This window comes from Zootoca vivipara, chromosome 2, assembly GCF_965207765.1.
Source record: "Zootoca vivipara chromosome 2, rZooViv2.hap1.1, whole genome shotgun sequence".
In the NCBI taxonomy this organism is placed as follows: Eukaryota; Metazoa; Chordata; class Lepidosauria; order Squamata; family Lacertidae; genus Zootoca; species Zootoca vivipara.
In genome coordinates, this window is record NC_142584.1 from 112,301,827 (window position 1) to 112,323,702 (window position 21,876).

The 21,876-nt window shown below is 43.7% G+C and overlaps 1 protein-coding gene across 2 annotated transcripts; it reads right to left on the minus strand.

Annotated features, from left to right (window-relative positions):
- Positions 1-4,923: 4,923 nt before the first annotated feature.
- LOC118081380 (uncharacterized) lies at positions 4,924-21,031 on the minus strand. 2 transcript variants are annotated; one of them, XM_088663468.1, is made up of 4 exons: positions 20,875-21,031; positions 17,570-17,947; positions 13,197-13,323; positions 4,924-8,470 (listed from the first exon to the last, which is right to left on the minus strand). In XM_088663468.1, the coding sequence occupies exons 2-4, from the start codon at positions 17,930-17,932 to the stop codon at positions 5,622-5,624; spliced, it is 3,339 nt and encodes a 1,112-aa protein (XP_088519594.1). In that variant the 5' UTR covers positions 17,933-17,947; positions 20,875-21,031; the 3' UTR covers positions 4,924-5,621. The 2 variants fall into 2 exon arrangements, with proteins under 2 accessions (XP_088519594.1, XP_060126111.1); XM_060270128.2 differs by having other exon boundaries at positions 13,191-13,323; positions 20,875-21,000.
- Between the last annotated feature and the right edge of the window lie 845 nt (positions 21,032-21,876).

Consider the following 21,876-nt stretch of genomic DNA (forward strand, 5'->3'; position numbering starts at 1 on the left):
GTTGTTGTTTAGTCGTTTAGTCGTGTCCGACTCTTCGTGACCCCATGGACCATAGCACACCAGGCACTCCTGTCTTCCACTGCCTCCCGCAGTTTGGTCAGACTCATGTTGGTGGCTTCGAGAACACTGTCCAACCATCTCGTCCTCTTTTGTCCCATTCTATATATGAATGAATAGTTCAGTGTCAAGCCTTGAATTATATTGTTAACTAGCTGGCCTGGGCACGCGTTGCTGCGTCTGACTCAAGGTCCTTGTTTCCCAGAAAAGGGGGAGGATGTGTCCTTCCCCCCCCAGACTATGTGTTTTTTTCCACACACACACCCGTTGTTGTGTCTCATACCTGTGATTACTCTCATCCTGTAGTGACCCATGAGGTATCCCCTCCCCCTCCCCCAACCCCTGGGTCATCCCTGTGACTCCCCCCCCCGGGTCAGCCCCTGACCTATTCAGGCCCCTCCCCCACCCACCCAGAGCTCCACTCGGGGTAGTCTGTAAAGTAGAGCCGAGGTCTAGTCTGTCGGCCTTGGCTCAGGCTAGTATGTAAATGTGAGCTGAGGCTTCCACCCTGTATCTCCATTCCTTGGCCCTGGCCTGACTGTGGGTTTTTGCGGCTGAGGGTTTGGGCTAGTTGCGTTGATTGTTGTGGGAGCGTTTGTGGGGGGGTGTTTTTGGGTTGCGGCCTGTGGCTGTGGTGTCCTGTGGCTGTGGGTTTGGCCATTTGCCTTTGTCTGGTAATAGCCGTCTTGATGGTTTCAGATAAAGGTTGCACGCAAGGGTAAATGCTCACACAGAAAAGTAAGAGCCATTTGAGCGTGTGATTTGTGATTTAGTTGGGCCACTCCCATCATCATTTGGAGGTTCAAAGTACTGGCTAACTATGATAGATCAGTATAGTAGATATTGCTGGGTTTATACAATTGCTGAGAAGTCACAAGCATTTGAGAAGTATAAAGTTTTTTGCAACTGGGTAAAAATGCACTTTAACAAACCTATAAGGAACCTTTTTTCTGACCGGGGAGGGGAATTTGTTTCTGAAGAGTTTGAGCGTTTCCTGGAAGGGCAGGGGACTACTCATGAGCCAAAAAACTACCATGAAGTTCAAAACTTACCTAAGCGAGAAGCTGTGAATTGGTATAAAGCAATGGATTCTGAGATAACTTATTTGAAAGAGCATAACACTTGGTCTCTTGTACCACAAACCCCAGATATGAGAGTAATTGACTCAAAGTGGGTTTATAAAGTTAAAATGAATGACAAGAATGAAGTGGAAGAGCGGAATCGCTATTCTGTGTTCAGAAACTAACACACAGCGCACTAGAGTATTAAAATTACGTTTGCAATTTTTAAAGAAATTGATCGCTGATAAAACAATTGTATTTCAGAATGTTCCAGGTGACAATCAAATTGTGGATATTTTTACTAAAGCGCTTCCGAAGGTCACACATGAAAGACATGTACAAAATATGCTTACTGTTGTTCCACAATAATGAACCGCAGGGGAAATGTTGAGTGGTTCACTGTTTAAGGTTCATTACTGTTCTATAAAAACGTGTATCTCTTTAAAAGACAGAAGGAAATGAAATGACCTAGTTTTGCAGCTGTGGGGCAGTACAGCAGGTGATGTTCAGTTTGTATTGATTTAAGGCGAGTCAGCAATCGGAGAGTATATAAGGTCTGCATACCTCTCTCAGTACCCTGAGTACCTCAGTACTCTCAGTCACTGGATGGGTCATGTTTCTGTAACGTTCTTATAGTTAATGTAACTTCTGTTATTTGTCTTTAATTAAATCAACTCCTAATTATACTTTGCAGTTTCCTCAGAATGCTTATTGTTGCACAATTATTCAGTTTAAATACGCCAACAGGGGGAACTACAAAAGTATACAATGGAATATGTGAGAATGAAATTTTGCTTTATTAAAGTTTATTAGAGTATTTGTGGTATTCCCCCTGTGTGAGTTAGCTGATGTTTCCTAAGGTTTCCATTTTGACTGAAGCACTTTCCACACTCCAGACATTCAAATGGTTTCTCCTGTGTGAGTTCGTTGATGTATTCTAAGTTTCCCACTGTCTCTGAAGCTCTTTCCACACTCCATACATTTAAATGGTTTCTCCCCTGTGCGAGTTCGTTGATGTGTTCTATATTCCCCACTATTGATGAAGCTCTTTCCACATTCAATACATTTAAATGGTTTCTTTTTTTTAAAAAAAAAATTTAATTGGATTTTAGCAAGAAATACAGAAAAAAAGAAAGAAGACATACCGAACCACTTTGTCCATTCTTATTCCCCCAAATTCTTCACATTTTAAAAACAATTAAAAATAATAATCCCCTTCATGGATCAATGCCTTGTCGTGGCGAAGGGGCTTGAATAACTCGGAGAAGCTATGAGCTATGCCATGCAGGGCCACCCAAGATGGACAGGTCATAGTGGAGAGTTTTGACTAAACGTGATCCACCTGGAGAAGGAACTGGCAAGCCACTCCAGTATCCCTGCCAAGAAAACTCCATGGACAAAGACAAACCAGAGATCTGTTCAAGAAAATTGGAGATATGAAAGGAACATTTCATACAAAGATTACCATAATCAAGGACAAAAGTGGTAAGGACCTAACAGAAGCAGAAGACATCAAGAAGAGGTGGCAAGAATACACAGAGGAATTATACCAGAAAGATATGGAGGTCTCGTACACCCCAGGTAGTGTGGTTGCTGACCTTGAGCCAGACATCTTGGAGAGTGAAGTCAAATGGGCCTTAGAAAGCACTGCTAATAACAAGGCCAGTGGAAGTGATGATATTCCAGCTGAACTATTTAAAATTTTAAAAGATGATGCTGTTAAGGTGCTACACCCAATATGCCAGCAAGTTTGGAAAACTCAGCAATGGCCAGAGGATTGGAGAAGATCAGTCTACATCCCAATTCCAAAGAAGGGCAGTGCCAAAGAATGCTCCAACTACCGCACAATTGCGCTCATTTCACACGCTAGCAAGGTTATGCTCAAAATTCTACAAGGCAGGCTTAGGCAGTATGTGGACCGAGAACTCCCAGAAGTGCAAGCTGGATTTCGAAAGGGCAGAGGAACCAGAGACCAAATAGCAAACATGCGCTGGATTATGGAGAAAGCTAGAGAGTTCCAGAAAAACGTCTACTTCTGCTTCATTGACTATGCAAAAGCCTTTGACTGTGTCGACCACAGCAAACTATGGCAAGTTCTTAAAGAAATGGGAGTGCCTGATCACCTCATCTGTCTCCTGAGAAATCTCTATGTGGGACAAGAAGCTACAGTTAGAACTGGATATGGAACAACTGATTGGTTCAAAATTGGGAAAGGAGTACGACAAGGTTGTATATTGTCTCCCTGCTTATTTAACTTATATGCAGAATTCATCATGCGAAAGGCTGGACTAGATGAATCCCAAGCCGGAATTAAGATTGCCGGAAGAAATATCAACAACCTCAGATATGCAGATGACACAACCTTGATGGCAGAAAGCGAGGAGGAATTAAAGAACCTTTTAATGAGGGTGAAAGAGGAGAGCGCAAAATATGGTCTGAAGCTCAACATCAAAAAAACCAAGATCATGGCCACTGGTCCCATCACCTCCTGGCAAATAGAAGGGGAAGAAATGGAGGCAGTGAGAGATTTTACTTTCTTGGGCTCCTTGATCACTGCAGATGGTGACAGCAGTCACGAAATTAAAAGACGCCTGCTTCTTGGGAGAAAAGCAATGACAAACCTAGACAGCATCTTAAAAAGCAGAGACATCACCTTGCCTACAAAGGTCCGTATAGTTAAAGCTATGGTTTTCCCAGTAGTGATGTATGGAAGTGAGAGCTGGACCATAAAGAAGGCTGATCGCCGAAGAATTGATGCTTTTGAATTGTGGTGCTGGAGGAGACTCTTGAGAGTCCCATGGACTGCAAGAAGATCAAACCTATCCATTCTTAAGGAAATCAGTCCTGAGTGCTCCCTGGAAGGACAGATCGTGAAGCTGAGGCTCCAATACTTTGGCCACCTCATGAGAAGAGAAGAATCCTTGGAAAAGACCCTGATGTTGGGAAAGATTGAGGGCACTAGGAGAAGGGGACGACAGAGGACAAGATGGTTGGACAGTGTTCTCGAAGCTACGAACATGAGTTTGACCAAACTGCGGGAGGCAGTGCAAGACAGGAGTGCCTGGCGTGCTATGGTCCATGGGGTCACGAAGAGTCGGACACGACTAAACGACTAAACAACAACAAAAATAATAATAATAAATACCACAATTAAAAAGAAAAATGAAAAAATACATTAACATCATTCAAAAACTTCTAAACTAATCCCTTCTGACTTCCTCACTTCCCCTTCTTGAGTTCTTATTATTAAAATAATTCTCGCAGTTTCCAAATCTTTCTTCACATTCTTTTTTCTAAATTTCAACTTCTTCATTGCTATTAACCATTCTTTTTATACTTTAACTTCTTTTTTACTAACATCCTCTCTCCAAGATTGCTATAATCTAACCACTAATCTCTATCCCTTACCCAAAAATATACTAGATCAACATCCAAATATTTTACCCATTTGTTTCCACCCTCGCAACAAGGTTCCCACCCCCATTTCCCTGAAATCGATGTCTCCAGATGCATCAGCCAGGTTCTTAATACAATCCTTAATACATTCCGAGGTCAGACCATATTATATCAAACAATACCAAATAATCCAAAACCCCTCAACCCACCCCTAGTCTGTCCCGTTCCAACTTTTGCCGAACTCTTGCCCTCCTCTTCTGTAATCCTATCACTTTATATCTTTGCTCATTGTCATCCTTTTTCTGCACCCCACCTGTTTGCTTCATCCCCTCTCCCACCGGGGTGCTGATATTTTTCCTCTCCCACCGGGAAACTACAAAAATATACAATGGAATATGTGAGAATGAAATTTTTGAAATTTTGCTTTATTAAAGTTTATTAGAGTACCTGTGGTATTCCCCCTATGTGAGTTAGCTGATGTTTCCTAAGGTTTCCATTTTGACTGAAGCACTTTCCACATTCAATACATTTAAATGGTTTCTCCCCTGTGTGAGTTCGTTGATGTGTTCTAAGTTCCCCACTATTGCTGAAGCTCTTTCCACATGCAATACATTCAAATGGTTTCTCCCCTGTGTGAGTTCATTGATGAACTCTAAGGTCTCCATTTCTACTGAAGCTGTTTCCACATTCAATACATTTAATTGGTTTATCCCCCGTGTGAGTTCGTTGATGTCTTCTTATTGCTCCACTTTGACTGAAGCTCTTTCCACACTCCATACATCTAAATGGTTTCTCCCCCGTGTGAGTTCGTTGGTGTATCCCCAGTCTTCCACTGTGACTAAAGCACACCCCACATTCAATACATTTAAATGGTTTCTCCCCCGTGTGAGTTTGTTCATGTATTCTAAGGTCTCCATTTCTACTGAAGCTCTTTCCACATTCAATACATTTAAATGGTTTCTCCCCTGTGTGAGTTCGTTGATGTATTTTAAGGTCTCCACTTTGACTGAAGCTCTTTCCACATTCAATACATTTAAATGGTTTCTCCCCCGTGTGAGTTAGCTGATGTTTCTTAAGATGTCCACTTTGACTGAAGCTCTTCCCACATTAAATACATTTCAATGGTTTCTCCCCCATGTGAGTTCGTTGATGTATTCTAAGTGATCCACTTCTAATGAAGCCCTTTCCACATTCAATACATTTAAATGGTTTCTCCCCTGTGTGAGTTCGCTGGTGTATTCTAAGTGATCCAGTTCTACTGAAGCTGTTTCCACATTCAATACATTTAAATGGTTTCTCACCCGTGTGAATTCGTTGATGTATTCTAAGGTCTTCACTTCTACTGAAGCGCTTTCCACATTCAATACATTTAAATGGTTTCTCCCCTGTGTGAGTTCGTTGGTGTATTCTAAGTGATCCACTTGTACTGAAGCTGTTTCCACATTCAATACATTTAAATGGTTTCTCCCCTGTGTGAGTTCGTTGATGTCTTCTAAGGTCTTCACTTCTACTGAAGCGCTTTCCACATTCAATACATTTAAATGGTTTCTCCCCCGTGTGAGTTCGTTGATGTCTTCTAAGTTCCCCACTATTGCTGAAGCTCTTTCCACACTCCATACATTGAAATGGTTTCTCCCCTGTGTGAGTTCGCAGGTGTATTCTAAATGATCCACTTGTACTGAAGCTATTTCCACATTCAATACATTTAAATGGTTTCTCACCTGTGTGAATTCGTTGATGTATTCTAAGTTTCCCACTTGTACTGAAGCTCTTTCCACATTCAATACAATTAAATGGTTTATCCCCCGTGTGAGTTTGTTGATGTATTCTAAGTGCGTCATTTCTATTGAAGCTCTTTCCACATTCAATACATTTAAATGGTTTCTCCCCCGTGTGAGTTCGTTGATGTATTCTAAGTGCTTCATTTCTATTGAAGCTCTTTCCACATTCAATACATTTAAATGGTTTCTCCCCCGTGTGAGTTCGTTGATGTATTATAAGGTTTCCCTTTTGAATGAAGCTCTTTCCACAATAAATACATTTAAATGGTTTCTCCCCCGTGTGAGTTTGTTGATGTATTCTAAGGTCTCCATTTCTACTGAAGCTCTTTCCACATTCAATACATTTAAATGGTTTCTCACCTGTGTGAGTTCGTTGATGTATTCTAAGGTCGTCACTTCTACTGAAGCGCTTTCCACATTCAATACATTTAAATGGTTTCTCCCCTGTGTGAGTTCGTTGGTGTATTCTAAGTGATCCACTTGTGCTGAAGCTGTTTCCACATTCAATACATTTAAATGGTTTCTCACCTGTGTGAATTCGTTGGTGTGTTCTAAGTATTCCACTTTGACTGAAGCTCTTTCCACATTCAATACATTTAAATGGTTTCTCCCCCGTATGAGTTCGTTGATGTATTCTAAGTGCTTCATTTCTATTGAAGCTGTTTCCACATTCAATACATTTAAATGGTTTCTCCCCCGTGTGAGTTTGTTGATGTATTCTAAGTGATCCACTTGTACTGAAGCTGTTTCCACATTCAATACATTTATATGGTTTCTCACCTGTGTGAATTCGTTGATGTATTCTAAGTTTCCCACTTGTACTGAAGCTCTTTCCACATTCAATACATTTAAATGGTTTCTCCCCCGTGTGAGTTCGTTGATGTATTCTAAGTGCTTCATTTCTATTGAAGCTCTTTCCACATTCAATACATTTAAATGGTTTCTCCCCCGTGTGAGTTTGTTGATGTATTCTAAGTGATCCACTTGTATTGAAGCTATTTCCACATTCAATACATTTAAATGGTTTCTCCCCCGTGTGAGTTTGTTGATGTATTCTAAGTGATCCACTTGTATTGAAGCTATTTCCACATTCAATACATTTAAATGGTTTCTCCCCCGTGTGAGTTCGTTGATGTATTCTAAGGTTTCCCTTTTGAATGAAGCTCTTTCCACAATAAATACATTTAAATGGTTTCTCCCCCGTGTGAGTTTTTTGATGTCTTCTTAGTTCTCCACTTCCACTGAAGCTCTTTCCACATTCAATACATTTAAATGGTTTCTCACCTGTGTGAATTCGTTGATGTATTCTAAGTTTCCCACTTGTACTGAAGCTCTTTCCACATTCAATACATTTAAATGGTTTCTCCCCCGTGTGAGTTCGTTGATGTATTCTAAGTGCTTCATTTCTATTGAAGCTCTTTCCACATTCAATACATTTAAATGGTTTCTCCCCCGTGTGAGTTTGTTGATGTATTCTAAGTGATCCACTTGTATTGAAGCTATTTCCACATTCAATACATTTAAATGGTTTCTCCCCCGTGTGAGTTCGTTGATGTATTCTAAGTGCTGCATTTCTATTGAAGCTCTTTCCACATTCAATACATTTAAATGGTTTCTCCCCCGTGTGAGTTCGTTGATGTATTCTAAGGTTTCCCTTTTGAATGAAGCTCTTTCCACAATAAATACATTTAAATGGTTTCTCCCCCGTGTGAGTTTGTTGATGTCTTCTTAGTTCTCCATTTCTACTGAAGCTCTTTCCACATTCAATACATTTAAATGGTTTCTCACCTGTGTGAGTTCGTTGATGTATTCTAAGTTTCCCACTGTCTCTGAAGCTCTTTCCACATTCAATACATTTAAATGGTTTCTCACCTGTGTGAGTTCGTTGATGTATTCTAAGTGTTGCATTTTGACTGAAGCTCTTTCCACATTCAATACATTTAAATGGTTTCTCCCCTGTGTGAGTTTGTTGATGTATTGTAAGTGTTGCATTTTGACTGAAGCTCTTTCCACATTCAATACATTTAAATGGTTTCTCCCCCATGTGAGTTCGTTGGTGTATCCTCATTTCTCCACTGTGCCTAAAGTACACCCCACATTCCATGCATTTAAATAGTTTTTTTGGTCTTCCCAATAAATTCATAGGTGGCTCCGTTGCATTCTGACCATCATTTTCTGTTTGGGAGGAAGAGAATCCAGTTAGACATTCAATAATGACTAGATAGAAACTGGACACACGTCAATCTCAATATGCAAATTCTCTTATTTTAGCACCATCTCCATTCTTCACTGTCCTCGCTATGTTCCAAATTTTTAGGAATGCAAGGGAGATCATGGCAAGAGCAATACACGACCACTCCATTCACACATAATAAAGCAGCAGTATTTTATAATACTGATCTATGTTGGAATGGGCTCCTTAAACACACCTCTGTATTTTTCATTTTCAAGTGAGGAAATGATCTCAGGTTCGAATAACACTATCTTCACTGAGTACTTAGGAAAACGTAAGTGTTGTTATACCACATGCAACTGTGAGAATATTTCAGCATATTAGAACCTAAGAAGAGCCTGCTGGATTGGGCAAAGGCATCCCCATTCCAGCATCCTATTCTCACAGGGGCCAACCAGATGCCTGTGGGAAACCAACAAGCAGATTTGAACACAAGAGCTCTCTGCCTTCCTGTGCTTTCCAGAAACTAGTGCAGTGGTACCTTGGTTCTCAAACTTAATCCATCACCATACTGGACATACCAAAACCAAAGCGTTCCAAAACAAAAGTGCACCTTTGCATAGAAAATAATGCAAAATGGATTAATCATAGAATCATAGAGTTGGAAGAGACCACAAGGGCCATACAGTCCAACCCCCTGCCAAGCAGGAAACACCATCAAAGCATTCTTGACATATGCCTGTCAAGCCTCTGCTTAAAGACCCCCAAAGAAGGAGACTCCACCACACTCCTTGGTAGCAAATTCCACTGCCGAACAGCTCTTACTGTCAGGAAGTTCTTCCTAATGTTTAGGTGGAATCTTCTTTCTTGTAGTTTGAATCCATTGCTCCGTGTCCGCTTCTCTGGAGCAGCAGAAAACAATATTTCTCCCTCCTCTATATGACATCCTTTTATATATTTGAACATGGCTATATCACCCCTTAACCTTCTCTTCTCCAGGTTAAACATACCCAGCTCCCTAAGCCGTTCCTCATAAGGCATCGTTTCCAGGCCTTTGACCATTTTGGTTGTCCTCTTCTGGACACGTTCCAGCTTGTCAGTATCCTTCTTGAAATGTGGTGCCCAGAACTGGACACAGTACTCCAGGTGAGGTCTGGCCAGAGCAGAATACAGTGGTACTATTACTTCCCTAGATCTAGATGCTATACTCCTATTGATGCAGCCCAAAATTGCATTGGCTTTTTTAGCTGCTGCATCACACTGCTGACTCATGTCAAGTTTGTGGTCTACCAAGACTCCTAGATCCTTTTCACATGTACTGCTCTCAAGCCAGGTGTCTCCCATCCTGTATTTGTGCCTTTCATTTTTTTGGCCCAAGTGTAGTACTTTACATTTCTCCTTGTTAAAATTCATCTTGTTTGCTTTGGCCCAGTTGTCTAATCTGTTAAGGTCATTTTGAAGTGTGATCCTGTCCTCTGGAGTATTAGCCACCCCTCCCAATTTGGTGTCGTCTGCAAACTTGCTCAGGATGCCCTCAAGCCCATCATCCAAGTCATTGATAAAGATTTTGAATAAGACTGGGCCCAAGACAGAACCCTGTGGCACCCCACTAGTCACTACTCTCCAGAATGAGGAGGAGCCATTGATGAGCACCGTTTGGCTTCGGTCAGTAAGCCAGTTACAAATCCACTGAATGGTAGCATTGTGTAGCCCGCATTTTACCAGCTTCTTTAATCAATTCCAGATTTTTTAAAAAACAACCCCTAAAACAACAGTTTAACATGAATTTTACAATCTTACAAGACCATTGATCCATAAAATGAAATCAATAATGTACTGTACTATAAAATAAGCAAGACAGTACTGTAGATGATAAAGAAAACTCTTACCTGCACTGATAAAAGTCATTGTTTGGAAGGGGGGCTTTTCTCCATTCCCATAGTCACACAATCAAACAATCAATCAATCAATCAGTAGCTGAACAGTGTGGGAGTGATTTAGTTAAGGTGGCACTGGCAGGCCATGCCAAGTTTGGGAATAATGTTGGCATGCCACAAAGTTATGTTAGGCCAGGAAAGTTACAGCTTTGGCTAACTGGGTGACGTGTCAGAGTGTCAGGCATGGGTCAATGGAACGGGGTGAGGCAGGACACAACCAGTTGGGGCCAGCTTGTACTGACCAAAAGGTGTGGATGGAAACAATGGGGTGTGAAAGAGGGGTGTTTGAGGAGAGTTGCATATGACAGGAGCATGCATAGAGTACGTGCAGAGGCATTACATGATTAATGGTGGTCTGGGGGATGTCACTTGGAGTGTGGTATTTCATGAGTAGACCCATATATGGATTCCCTGTACCACCCTACAAGGCGTATGACAAACTGTGATTGGAAGAACTGTACCTGTCAAGTTAATGTTTAGCTGTCAAGCAAGCTTTGAATAAAACAGGCACGCGAGTTCTGCTCAGGGTCGCCTTTTTGGAATTACTGCCTTGTGTTGCGTCGTGTTTGTTCTTCACAGGGTTCTTCACAGTACGGAAAACAAATGAAAATTCCCCAAAAACGCCTCAAAGAGCCTCAAAAACTAATATGTAAAATAAATAGCAAAAACAAAAGCTGTACTGTGAAATAATTAAGTGCCAGAACACTTAAACAGACACCACTTTCCTGCTTGAAAATAATTTGATTCTTTATCTCTATTGTTGTTCAAACAATCAATCAATCCGTAGCTGAACTGGGTTCCACACAGTCAGAAAAAAAAACCAAAGAAGACAAAAAAAAAACAGACAGACCTCAGTGTACACTGAAAACGGAAGTGTGGCACTCTTATTGGAAGTTTAACACTCAATACGGAGCACGTCCGACTTCGGGGAAAAAATCACAATCCTGAACACTTTCTGCCAAGTTGTTTGACTACTAAGCCATTTGAGAACCAAGGTACCACTGTATTAAGATGCATTATTGACTATGACCAGGAGGGCAGAGCACAGACATCAGTCTGTAACGAAATAACCCTAGGATGATATATTTGGTCACAGCCTGGATGTATAAGGGTTAATGCATCTCCTACCCTGAGTTACATCACATGCTTGTGGGGGCGGGGTTATGAACATTCTATGAGGAGAAAAGAGCGGTTATGACAGTTGGGAGAGAGAGGGAGATGAAGCAGGGGAGTGTGAGCTTGGGTGATGGTAGAATAGGTTTGTAGAGTAGTGTTAGGTGAGGAATTTGTGAGGTTTGAAGTTATATGTTTAACAAGAACAGTTCCATTGAAACCACATGCTTGTACACATGAACCTTGATTGCAACCGTTAAGTTCATAAGACATTAAATGTTAAATTAAAGTTCCATCTGTACTATCGTCTGTGTGATCTTTCCAGCAGAGGTATCTATGGCTCATCTGGTGGGGATACTCATTAAAATGACAAACCCCTTATCTAAGGCAAAAAGGATAGGTTGTTGTCCCTTGAGTGCACCGAGAGGAGGAGGAAGAGGGAGACTGGTTCAAGGGTGACACAGAGTTACCTCGGGAGGGAGGAAAGCTTTGCAGTGGGGAAAGCTCAAGAGAGGAGAATCCCTTACTGGTATGTACACTAGGAATAGTCTCATATCCACCTCAGAGCTTAAAAGGATATCGGGCTACGTTTTGGGCTGGAAGAGTACTTTCATTTTATCTTTAAACCCCAAGTGTTGTGAGGGGGTTTATAAGGAGAATAACTGGGATAGTGGGAGGTGAACTTTACCTCAGGACATCCCCATTAAAACCTTGCACAATCTGAGAAGTAGGTTGTACAATAAAGACGGAAAGTAGAGGACTTTCGTCACACAGTCTAATCCTTTTTTTCAAGCTAGCCAAGTTACTGGATGTCACTGTCTGCTGTAGGATGGAAGTCCATAGACTAACTATGCTTCTGTTGATTCATTTTTTGTAGCCCTGAAAGGCTGATAAATGTATTATGGCCTAAGCTTTTGTGGGCTGAAGTCTGACAAAGTGGACTTTTGAGCAGGGAATCTGATGCCACTATAAACTTGTGAGTCTCTTTGTTGGCTTTGTGTACTTATTTTGAAATCTATACCAAGTTTGTACCACAGTATCGCCATGTAAGCTTAGAGACGGATAAAATTACAGTGGTGCTATATTATACCACTCATTCACTCTCACACACAACCCCAGTCTGCAACATTGGCAAGATTACACAATTTGCTTATCCTTCTTCTTCCTAGCCATCCCTCCACACAACTGTGCAAGACATGCTTACATCCATGGCTGTACATCCATGGCACACAAAACCTCAAGTGAAAGAAAACTATGGGAGGAATTCAGTATTGTGCTGTGTCAATCACTCCATCACAGAAAGCATGTCAGCTTACTAGATGTAATGGTTCTCCCTCTCCACTCTCCATGCATTTAACGTTGCATCTACTTTGGTTCCAAGAGAGGTTTTCTGCCTAGGGGCTGATCATAGGCCTTTCCTCCCACAGCATCCTTCTCCAACTTGATGCTCTCTGGAAGTTGTTAGACTACAACTCCCATCATTCCATTGGTCATGCGGGCTGTGGGTGAGGGGAGTTGGAATCTCATAATGTCTGGAGGGTACTGTGTTAGAAAAGGCTAACTTAGAGGTTCTGGCAATCCCATTGTCTGAGAATTTCAGGCAGGAGAGAGGAAATGGCTTCTGCTGGACGCTCCGCAAATTGCAAAAGCAAGCAAGGACCCAGACCCCAACCCTTACCCAGAAAGCTGGCCTCTTCTTCACTCTCTCCTTCAGCCTTTGCAGAGAGATGGATGTTCTCTATGTCCAAGGGATCCTGCTCAGACTTTTGGGACTTAATAACCACATCTTCCACAGGCCACGATTCCTGGAACAGAGATCAGGATGCAGATTAGGACATCATGAAAAGCTTGAGATGCTGACTGGCAGAGACCCTGGGTGTCAGGAGCCCAGGCTGTCGGCTTGATAACACAGTATGCAAGACATAATTAACATGGAACTTCCGGTTCAGCACCAGCCACCATAGTCGGAGGTTTGCAGACCTCGGAACGGCATTTGGGGGACATAGTCGTCCGGCGGGGCACAACAAGTGGCTCCCCCCTCCCTGGCAAGGCTCTGTTTTTAGCCCCCGAGAGCGAGGGGGTCTAGAGCTGCAGCACAACGGACTAAGATCGTTCCCTTTGACAGCGTGAAGCAGCAGGACTGTGAGGCACGAGCACTCAATTCTTCCTAAAGAAAAACTTATTAAAAGGACTGCACCGTGAGTATTGATTTTATAATTCAAAGGAAAATTTGGCCACGGGAAAGGGATTTAAAAAAACGGAAGCCTGTCCCTACCCACTGAGTAATTTAGAAAGCAATAACTTTTACCTGAAGCCAGAAAAATATTTTAAGAAGTTACAAAACTTCCAAAGGCAGGACTGGAATCTTCCCCCCAGAAGAAGGGGAAAGGGGGGAAGGATTTAATAAGACTTAAATCCCTGTGAAATCGGAGGACTAGGACTTGAAATTGACAGCCCTTGTCAGAGCTGCAGGAAAAAATGGTGACATCTTAAACAAAGGATACATTCCACTTTCACTTTTTATTTGGATACATTGAATGCACACACCCACACCCAATATCTTGTTTTCCCTCTGCGGAGACCTATAAGCTGGACAGATGACAGCCATAACAACAGGTGTCTTTTATGAGGATGTGCTAAAATTAATGTTGGAAAACAAGTAGGAATTGAAAGCATGTATCTCTGAGTTGAGAAACTTTGGTGACTGCTTCAAAGATTTTAAAGTGAATTTTGAAGAAAAATGGAAGGAAAAGAGCAAGATTCAGAGAATGGAAAGGAGGACTTAGAGGATAAAGAAGCAGAGAATGATTTTGCTTTCATCCAGGAAAGAGGATCTGATTTCCAGCTGAGAAGAGAAGAAGAATTGGGAAGGGGAAGGGGAGCTGTCAGGAGTTGGTAAAAAAGAAGAAAAGGGTGGTATGGGAGGTGGCAGGGCGAGAACGTGGATGATGGGGTGGGGAGAAATTGGAGTGGGGTGAAATTTAAGGATACTAATGTGTGAACTGTGAGAATTAAGGTATCTGCTGTTATGAAGGGGATGGAAGAAAATTGTGAATAATCTAAATGGAATTTAATTATATTGAAATCGGTGTATATGGAGAAATTTGGAAGGGGCGTATAGGCTAAAAGGAGGAAAATATTTTAAGATTCTGTAAATGATAAAGAAAAATAAGTTGTAAATTAGAAGAGGTTAATTATGGTTTTTGAGGATAGTGGAGTGTCCCTTTGCTTCCATTCTTCTCCCTCATCTTGGACCTTCTGGTGGCAGGGGGAGGTACTGGGATGGAGGGAGTGGGGGGCTCCAATGATAATAAGGACTGCTTCTTCTGTCCTACTGCACCTGGGGATTCCCTGGTGGCAGGGGGATCTTTGGGAATGTAAGGGGGGAGCGGTAGGATATCAAATGAAAGAATAATATAATAAAAAGGATTAAAAAATTATGATAAAGGAAATCGTTATAGAGGATTACAAAATGAAAATCAAAAGGGGGGAAAGGGGAAGTCCACAAGACAATGATTAGAAAAATGCATGATTAAAAGTTATATTTGTATAGTGGTACCTTGGTTTAAGTACACAATTGGTACCGGAAGTCTGTACTTAACCTGAAGCGTACTGAACCTGAAGTGAACTTCCCATTGAAAGTAATGGAACGTGGATTAATCCGTTCCAGACAGGTCCGCGGAGTTCTTAAACTGAAAGTACTCAAACAAAGGCGTACTTAAACCGAGGTATGACTGTATTGGTTTTCTTGGTTAGAGTATGTGTTATATTGTATGTTTTTTATATTTATTGTGTCAAGATGAAAAACTGAATAAAAATTATTTTTTTTAAAAAAACATAATTAACATGAAGATTTATTGCCAAACAAGCAATTAGCCTCGGAGCGCTGTCGCCGAGCATCCATCAATTACACTCAAGTTGACCCTTCTGAAGAATCATTCTGACATCTGCAGAATATACTGAACTTATGACCCTTGCAGATGCAGGGGGAGATGGGACTAGCGCAGGGGTGTCAAACTCAAATTCATCGGGGGCCGCATCAGCAGTTTGGTCACCCTCAAAGGGCCGGCTGTATCTGTAGGACTATGTGTCCACTCTTTATTATCATAAATTATTGTCACTGCATTCAATTATTACTGTTTTTTGTAACAATGTAAGTAATAACTAGCTCTGAAAGCAGAAACATAGTCAGAATAATGGCAAGTAGATATTCAAATGTACAATTATTGTACAATTTATTGAAAAATGATTTTTGGTAACTGCACTGGGTGGTGGAGGCTCACTAGGGTTTCATGCAGGACCTTTGCAGAGCTACTAGTACCTGGAGATGCTGGGGTCTTTCTGCATGCAGGACAGATGTTCTGCCAGTGAGCCACCACCCTTCACCAAAGGGACTGGCTGAGGTTGACTCACTGGAGCTGCTCTCCTGGTTCCAGGGTTTAAGGGCCAGAAGTATAAAGCAGCATCCTCTGTTTCTGAGGAGAGGGGGAGGGGGAGGGGGAGGGAGGGGAGGGGAGGGGGGAGGAAGAAAGAAAGAAAGAAAAGAAGGGAGCAGGAGGGAGAGAGGAAGGAAAGAGGTGAGAGAAAGAAGAGTAGGAAAGAAGGAATAAAGAAGGAAAGAAAAAGAAAGAGGGAGAGAAGACAGAGATTAAGAAGGAAGGAAGGAGAGGGAAAGAAAGAATAAGAACGAGAGAGAGGAAGAAAGAAAGGGTAGGGGGGGGGTCGCCGCCTTGATTCAGCACCAGAAAAGAGCGCGAAGGGACCCAGGGGCAAAAAGCATTTCCCGTGCAGCGTGAGGCAGTGGGTGTCCGTTTTAGGAGAAGTGCGTAAAGCCTCAGAGTTGCACGTTCATGAGGCTGAGCCGCGGCAGGAGGAGGAGGAGGAGGTGAGGCAAGAGGAGGAGGAGGAGGCGGCTTGCCGGGTTGGTGCACGGCAGCGCCGTGTGGAGAGTCCCGAGCCTCTGGGACGCAGCAGTGCTCTGTAGCACTTTGAATCCTCCTCCTCCTCCACGTGGTGCTGCTGGGTGCTTTGTCTGTGCTGCAGCAGCAGCAGCCGTTTCCAGGTGCCGAGCCGTGGCAGGAGGAGGATTCAAAGTGCTACAGAGCACTGCTGCATCCCAGAGGCTCGGGACTCTCTGTGCGGCGCTGCTCCGGCCGCCTTTCTACCCCCCCCCGGCCCCAGCTGTTTGTCGGCGCTTTGTCGGCGCGGCGCTTCAGCAGCAAGGTCCCGCTGCTGGGTCCCGCTGGCTGGGGCGCTCGGCGGGCCACATAACGAGGTCTGGCGGGCCGGATTTGGCCCCCGGGCCTTGTGTTTGACACCCGTGGACTAGCACATTCCCAGTTCCCGTTTGTTAGCCTTGCTGCCACTGCAGGACCACCGTTGGTAAATTTGTGAAGCTACCCATGCAGAGTCCTACTCCTTTGCCCTCTATCACTAAAGGTTGGGTTGGAATCCTTCCTGGAATGATGCATTCTGCTTCTGGTGGCCAGGAGACTGTGCTGGTGGCTAGAGATTTTTGTTGTAAACTTGGGTCAACATAGGTTTCAGTGTAGCTTTGTTGCAGCAATGCATTAAAAACTGTGCTTATTTGAAACTCTGCTTTTCAGGCTGCGATTCAGTCATCAGAACCTGGCCATTATCTTTAAAAATGTTTCAAAAACTTTTCAAGGTATGTCAGTGTTATTCTATTTGCACTACACATGAGATTGCTGAGGTTGCAAGATGTGCAAAGAGCATTTTGGAAATGGAGGCAATTTAGAGGGGGAAAATGGGGTTTGATGGAAGGACACCTCTTCCAACACAGCCTCTGCTCTGATGAAATTCAGAGTCCCCTGCAGCTGCTTAGGTAAAGTAAGAACATCAGGAGGATATGATCACAACCCTCCCATGTAAAGAAAAGTTTGTTTTAGGAAGCCTTTTTAAAGTAGATTAGAGAAAAAGTACAGGGAGGAGGAATATTCACCACCATAGCTAAACAGAACCTCCATGTCTAGAGGCACTGGACCTGTGACCTCCAGGTGCTGGAAACCCAGGTGAGAGAAGGGCACTTACCTTTCCCAGAAGCCCCTCAGGGTCTGGGAGCAGGGTCTGGTCTGTCTCCCCTGCTCTCTCGCTGGGCCACCGGCTGTCATACGCAGCTCCCTTGAAGGAGGCCAGGAGGACACCATCCCCGGAGTGGGGAGGACTGGGAGTCTGTGGGGTTTCCCACCTTGAACGAGGGGGTTGCATCGTCTTCAGGAAATCCTGCCATTGGGCATCCCAGTGCTGCTGCGGCTGCCCCTCCTCTGGCTCCTGCTTAATTTGATGTAAATCTTCCTGAGGCAGAAGATCCCTGATGGTCCCAACAGGAGATCTTTTTCCTTTGGATTCCAGGCTCTCCCTTCGAATGGGTCTCCTGGGTCCCTGCTCTTCCATTTTTACACTACCCTGCTGGAAAGGAAATAAACAGAAAGTAAAATACCAGTGTAGAATAAAACTCAGTAATAAAAACAAAAGCATTTAACTGTTAGTCAGTTTTTGAAATACTCTTTCTATTTCTGATTTTCAGACTGTGAATGACAATGTCGCCCAAACGACCCCACCCATGGACGAGAGGAAGTTATTCAAAGACTTGAAAACACATACAGTCATATGACAAACAACAATCCTATGACTGCAGACAGGGAATGAATCTCCCAACAGGGAGGACCAAGGCAGTGGTAGGGAAATCCAGAAACAACTCAGGAAGAGCCCTGAGCATGTTCAGTGGCCAGGGAATGCTGATCCTGGCTGCAACTTCTAGCATGTTGGAAAGGCAACAAATCTTTGTATAGTATATGATTAAGGCTGTGACAGACCCACCTAATATTTAAAGTACATGGCTTCACCCAACAAATCCTGCGAACAGCAGTTTGTTAAGGGTGCTGAGAACTGTAGCAATAAACTGTTTCTTTGAGGGAAGCCACTTGCTTTAGATATATGATATCTGCAGAGCCTAAGAAACAAACAAACAAAAGGAATACTGACTAACAAAATCAAACAACAAAATCAGCACAGTGCTGAGATAGGACAGAAGCCCTGATCTGGAGATAAATGATCCCCCTGGCTGCTCTTTAAAGAGGGTTTCTAAAGAACAGAAGGGTATTTTTTCCTAGATCTGATTGCTTATTCAGCAGTGTCTTCTTGTGCTCTTATTTCTCCCCCACCCCAGCACTGGTGTGGGAAGGTCAAAACATGCTGATTGTGTGTGTCTCTGCATACGTGACAGAGTGTTTGCAAGACTTGTATGTACACAAGATGGCATGTCGGGTGAGTGTTTGCAGTATATTTGGTGTGTGTGCATGTGACTTTATGGTCTGCATCTCTTTTCTGTGTGTGCATGCATGTGGATACATTGGCCACACAACTCACTGGAATGTGGCCTCCAGATTCAATGCAACTTTAAGCCCATAAATGTTTGGTTCCTCTTGCTCTATCAGAAAGAACAATCAAACCTGAGACTATCAGGAGGAGAGAACTCCTGGATCTACAGAGTTAATGTTCTCAACATTCTATGGACACAAACTGCATTCAGATGTTCCTCTAATTACTTTGAGATTTTTTTCTTAAAAATATGAAGAAGCATAGAAATGAAATGAGTAATAATCTGAACATTAATAGATAATTTCAATTTTGCCTTTCTTACTCTTTTCACAATATTGTCATCAATGTTTTTATTATCATAAATTCATTTCCATATGCCACTTCTTTGCATTCTCAAAACTGTCACCCACTTCAACCCCCAGCCTTAATCTGAAAACTCAGCTGTGTTACTGATTAAGGTGAGAGATAAAACCTTTAAAGAAACAGGCTTAAGCATCTTCCAGTTCTTTACACGCAGACCCAAGAGGTCACTAGCTTTGACACCTTGGGGAAAGATCAGATGCATTCTCCAGAGGATAGATCTATCAACTGTTTTATTAGCCATGACAGATCAACAGAACCTGCATGTGCAGACACAGTGTACCTTGATTTGGGGCAGGCAAAAGAAGCCATTTCCTTGCTAAATGAATCTGATGGACATCATTGCCACAGGATGGTTAGGAGAGCTTTAAAAGGTGAACAGACCGATTCACGAAGGAGGGCGATAGGTTTATCAATGGCACTGGCAGAGGAAAAGGAAAAGGATGCCAGGGGGCTGCAGAGTGAGAGGGGCACCTCCCTCCCTGCTGCACTGCTCTTCCTTTCCCCCCTGCCTCGCCTTCCCTCTCCGCCGGTGGGAGAGCGTGAGCTTGTGCCTGTGCTTTCTCTAAATGAGTAATAATCTGAACATGAATAGCTAAGTTCAATTTCGCCTTCCTCAATCTTTTGCAATTCTGTCTTCAACTTTTTTTATTATCATTAATTTATTTCCATATGCCACACTTTGTAAGAATCCTCCTTTCCTCTGCATTCTCAAAACTGTCACTCACTTCAACCCCCAGCTTTCATCTGAAAACTCAGCTGTGTTACTGAGGAAGGTGGAAGATAAAACCTTTAAAGAAACAGGCTTAAGCATCTTTCACTTCTTTACACACAGACCCAAGAGGTCACTAGCTTTGACACCTTGGGGAAAGATCAGATGCATTCTCCAGAGGATAGATCTATCAACTGTTTTTTTAGCCATGACAGATCAACAGAACCTGCATGTGCAGACACAGTGTACCTTGATTTGGGGCAGGCAAAAGAAGCCATTTCCTTGCTAAATGAATCTGATGGACATCATTGCCACAGGATGGTTAGGAGAGCTTTAAAAGGCGATCAGACCGATTCACGAAGGAGGGCGATCGGTTCATCAATGGCACTGGCAGAGGAAAAGGCAAAGGGTGCCAGGGGGCTGCAGAGTGAGAGGGGCACCTCCCTCCCTGCTGCACTGCTCTTCCTTCCCCCCCTGCCTCGCCTTCCCTCTCCGCCCCCTGAACCCACTCATCGCCCTTGCAGCCACCGCAGGGAGGCAGAAGCAGGCGAGAGGGAAGGACGGTCGGAGCGGAGGGAGGACCGTGGAAGAGGACGGGGCTCCCCGATGAGTGACAGGGAGAGGGGCGGCAAAAGCCCCAGGTACGCCGCTGATCAGGGGGCGACTACATGCAGCCTCCATCGCGAAGCAGCAGCTGCCTTGGACCCCTCATTGTGCCCCTTGAGCTCAGCATCGTCTATAGGACTGAAGGGAGCAGCTCCCCAGGGTCTCAGGCAGGGTCTGTGCCAGCCTGACCCAGAGATGTTTGCCCCTCTCTGCCCTCCTGCAGATGCCCTGCCCCCGAGCTGCGCCTTCGCCTGGACTTGGGGCCTGATACTGCCAGGCCCGGTGCACGTGCTCTCCTCCTCCTCCCTCCTGCCCCCCACCCCCCCGCCTCCTGCACCTCTGACTCCTCGCTCCGTCCCTGCACCGGAATCCGCCTCCTCTCGTGGAAACTCGCCAGGCCACTGCCCGCTGCTCCTCCGCTCTCCTCGGCGGGGGGACAGGAAAGTGCAGCCGCTTTCGAGTCCCCCTGGATGGTCCCGTTTCCTGTCTCTCTGAGCTTCGGAGCTCGCTGGCTGTGGGTTGGGCCATAGGAGGCTGCATGTCTGGATGCGCCCCGCCCCCTTGCAAGGCGGATGCATCGTGCAGGCGGCGAGACTGCCCTGCTGCTTCCCCTGCCCTGGTATTTGCAGCCCGCTGCTTCTGATCCTGGAGGTTCTGCTCTTAACTGTCGGGGCAAATTGATTAAGCTTATAAGATCTGTTCCATTCCTACCTCTGGAGAAGCAGGGAACAAGCTTTTGGCAACCTTCTCTAGGGGTCTTCAAAGGCCACAATCTGTATCCCCTGTACACAAATAGCTAAGCCTGTAGTAGCTCAGTAGGTAGAGCGTGAGATACTTAATGATCAGGGTTGTGAGTTAGAGCCTCATGTGAAAAAGTGGAAATAAAGTGTAATGTTACCCTGAAATTGTGTACACAGTACTCCAATGGTTTAAAAAAAATCTTTTGAAAGCAAAACAAACAACCGTTCACTTTTCTATACCCTACTGTGTCTTTTCCAATCAGTGGGTTTTGTTTAGAAAGCTGCTTCATTGAAATATATCTGGCATTTTATACACTATCCAGTAATGTTCTACTAATAAGTCTCCTTGTGATCAGGTGTGCAGTCACTGGTTTCTAAATCCTCATCCTTAAAAATTCCGGAAATTTCAGGAAGCTGGGACGATGCCACTCTGCGTTCCATAAAGATAATTTTACTATTTATACACCACACATCTTATTATGTTGCCCCAGCCACTCTGGGCAGCTTCCAACATATATAAAAAAACATAATAAAACATTAAAAATCTTTCCTATACAGGATTGCCTTCAGAGGGCCCAGGGGTGGGATAACTCCATACC

Excerpts from the sequence above, each read along its gene's own strand:
- LOC118081380 (XM_060270128.2), bottom strand. The coding sequence starts at position 17,932 with ATGGAAGAGCAGGGACCCAGGAGACCCATTCGAAGGGAGAGCCTGGAA. Across the intron at positions 13,324-17,569 it reads CTGAGGGGCTTCTGGGAAAG|GAATCGTGGCCTGTGGAAGA; the intron begins GTAAGTGCCCTT and ends TCTCTGTTCCAG. Across the intron at positions 8,471-13,190 it reads GGCCAGCTTTCTGGGTAAGG|AAAATGATGGTCAGAATGCA; the intron begins GTTGGGGTCTGG and ends CCTCCCAAACAG.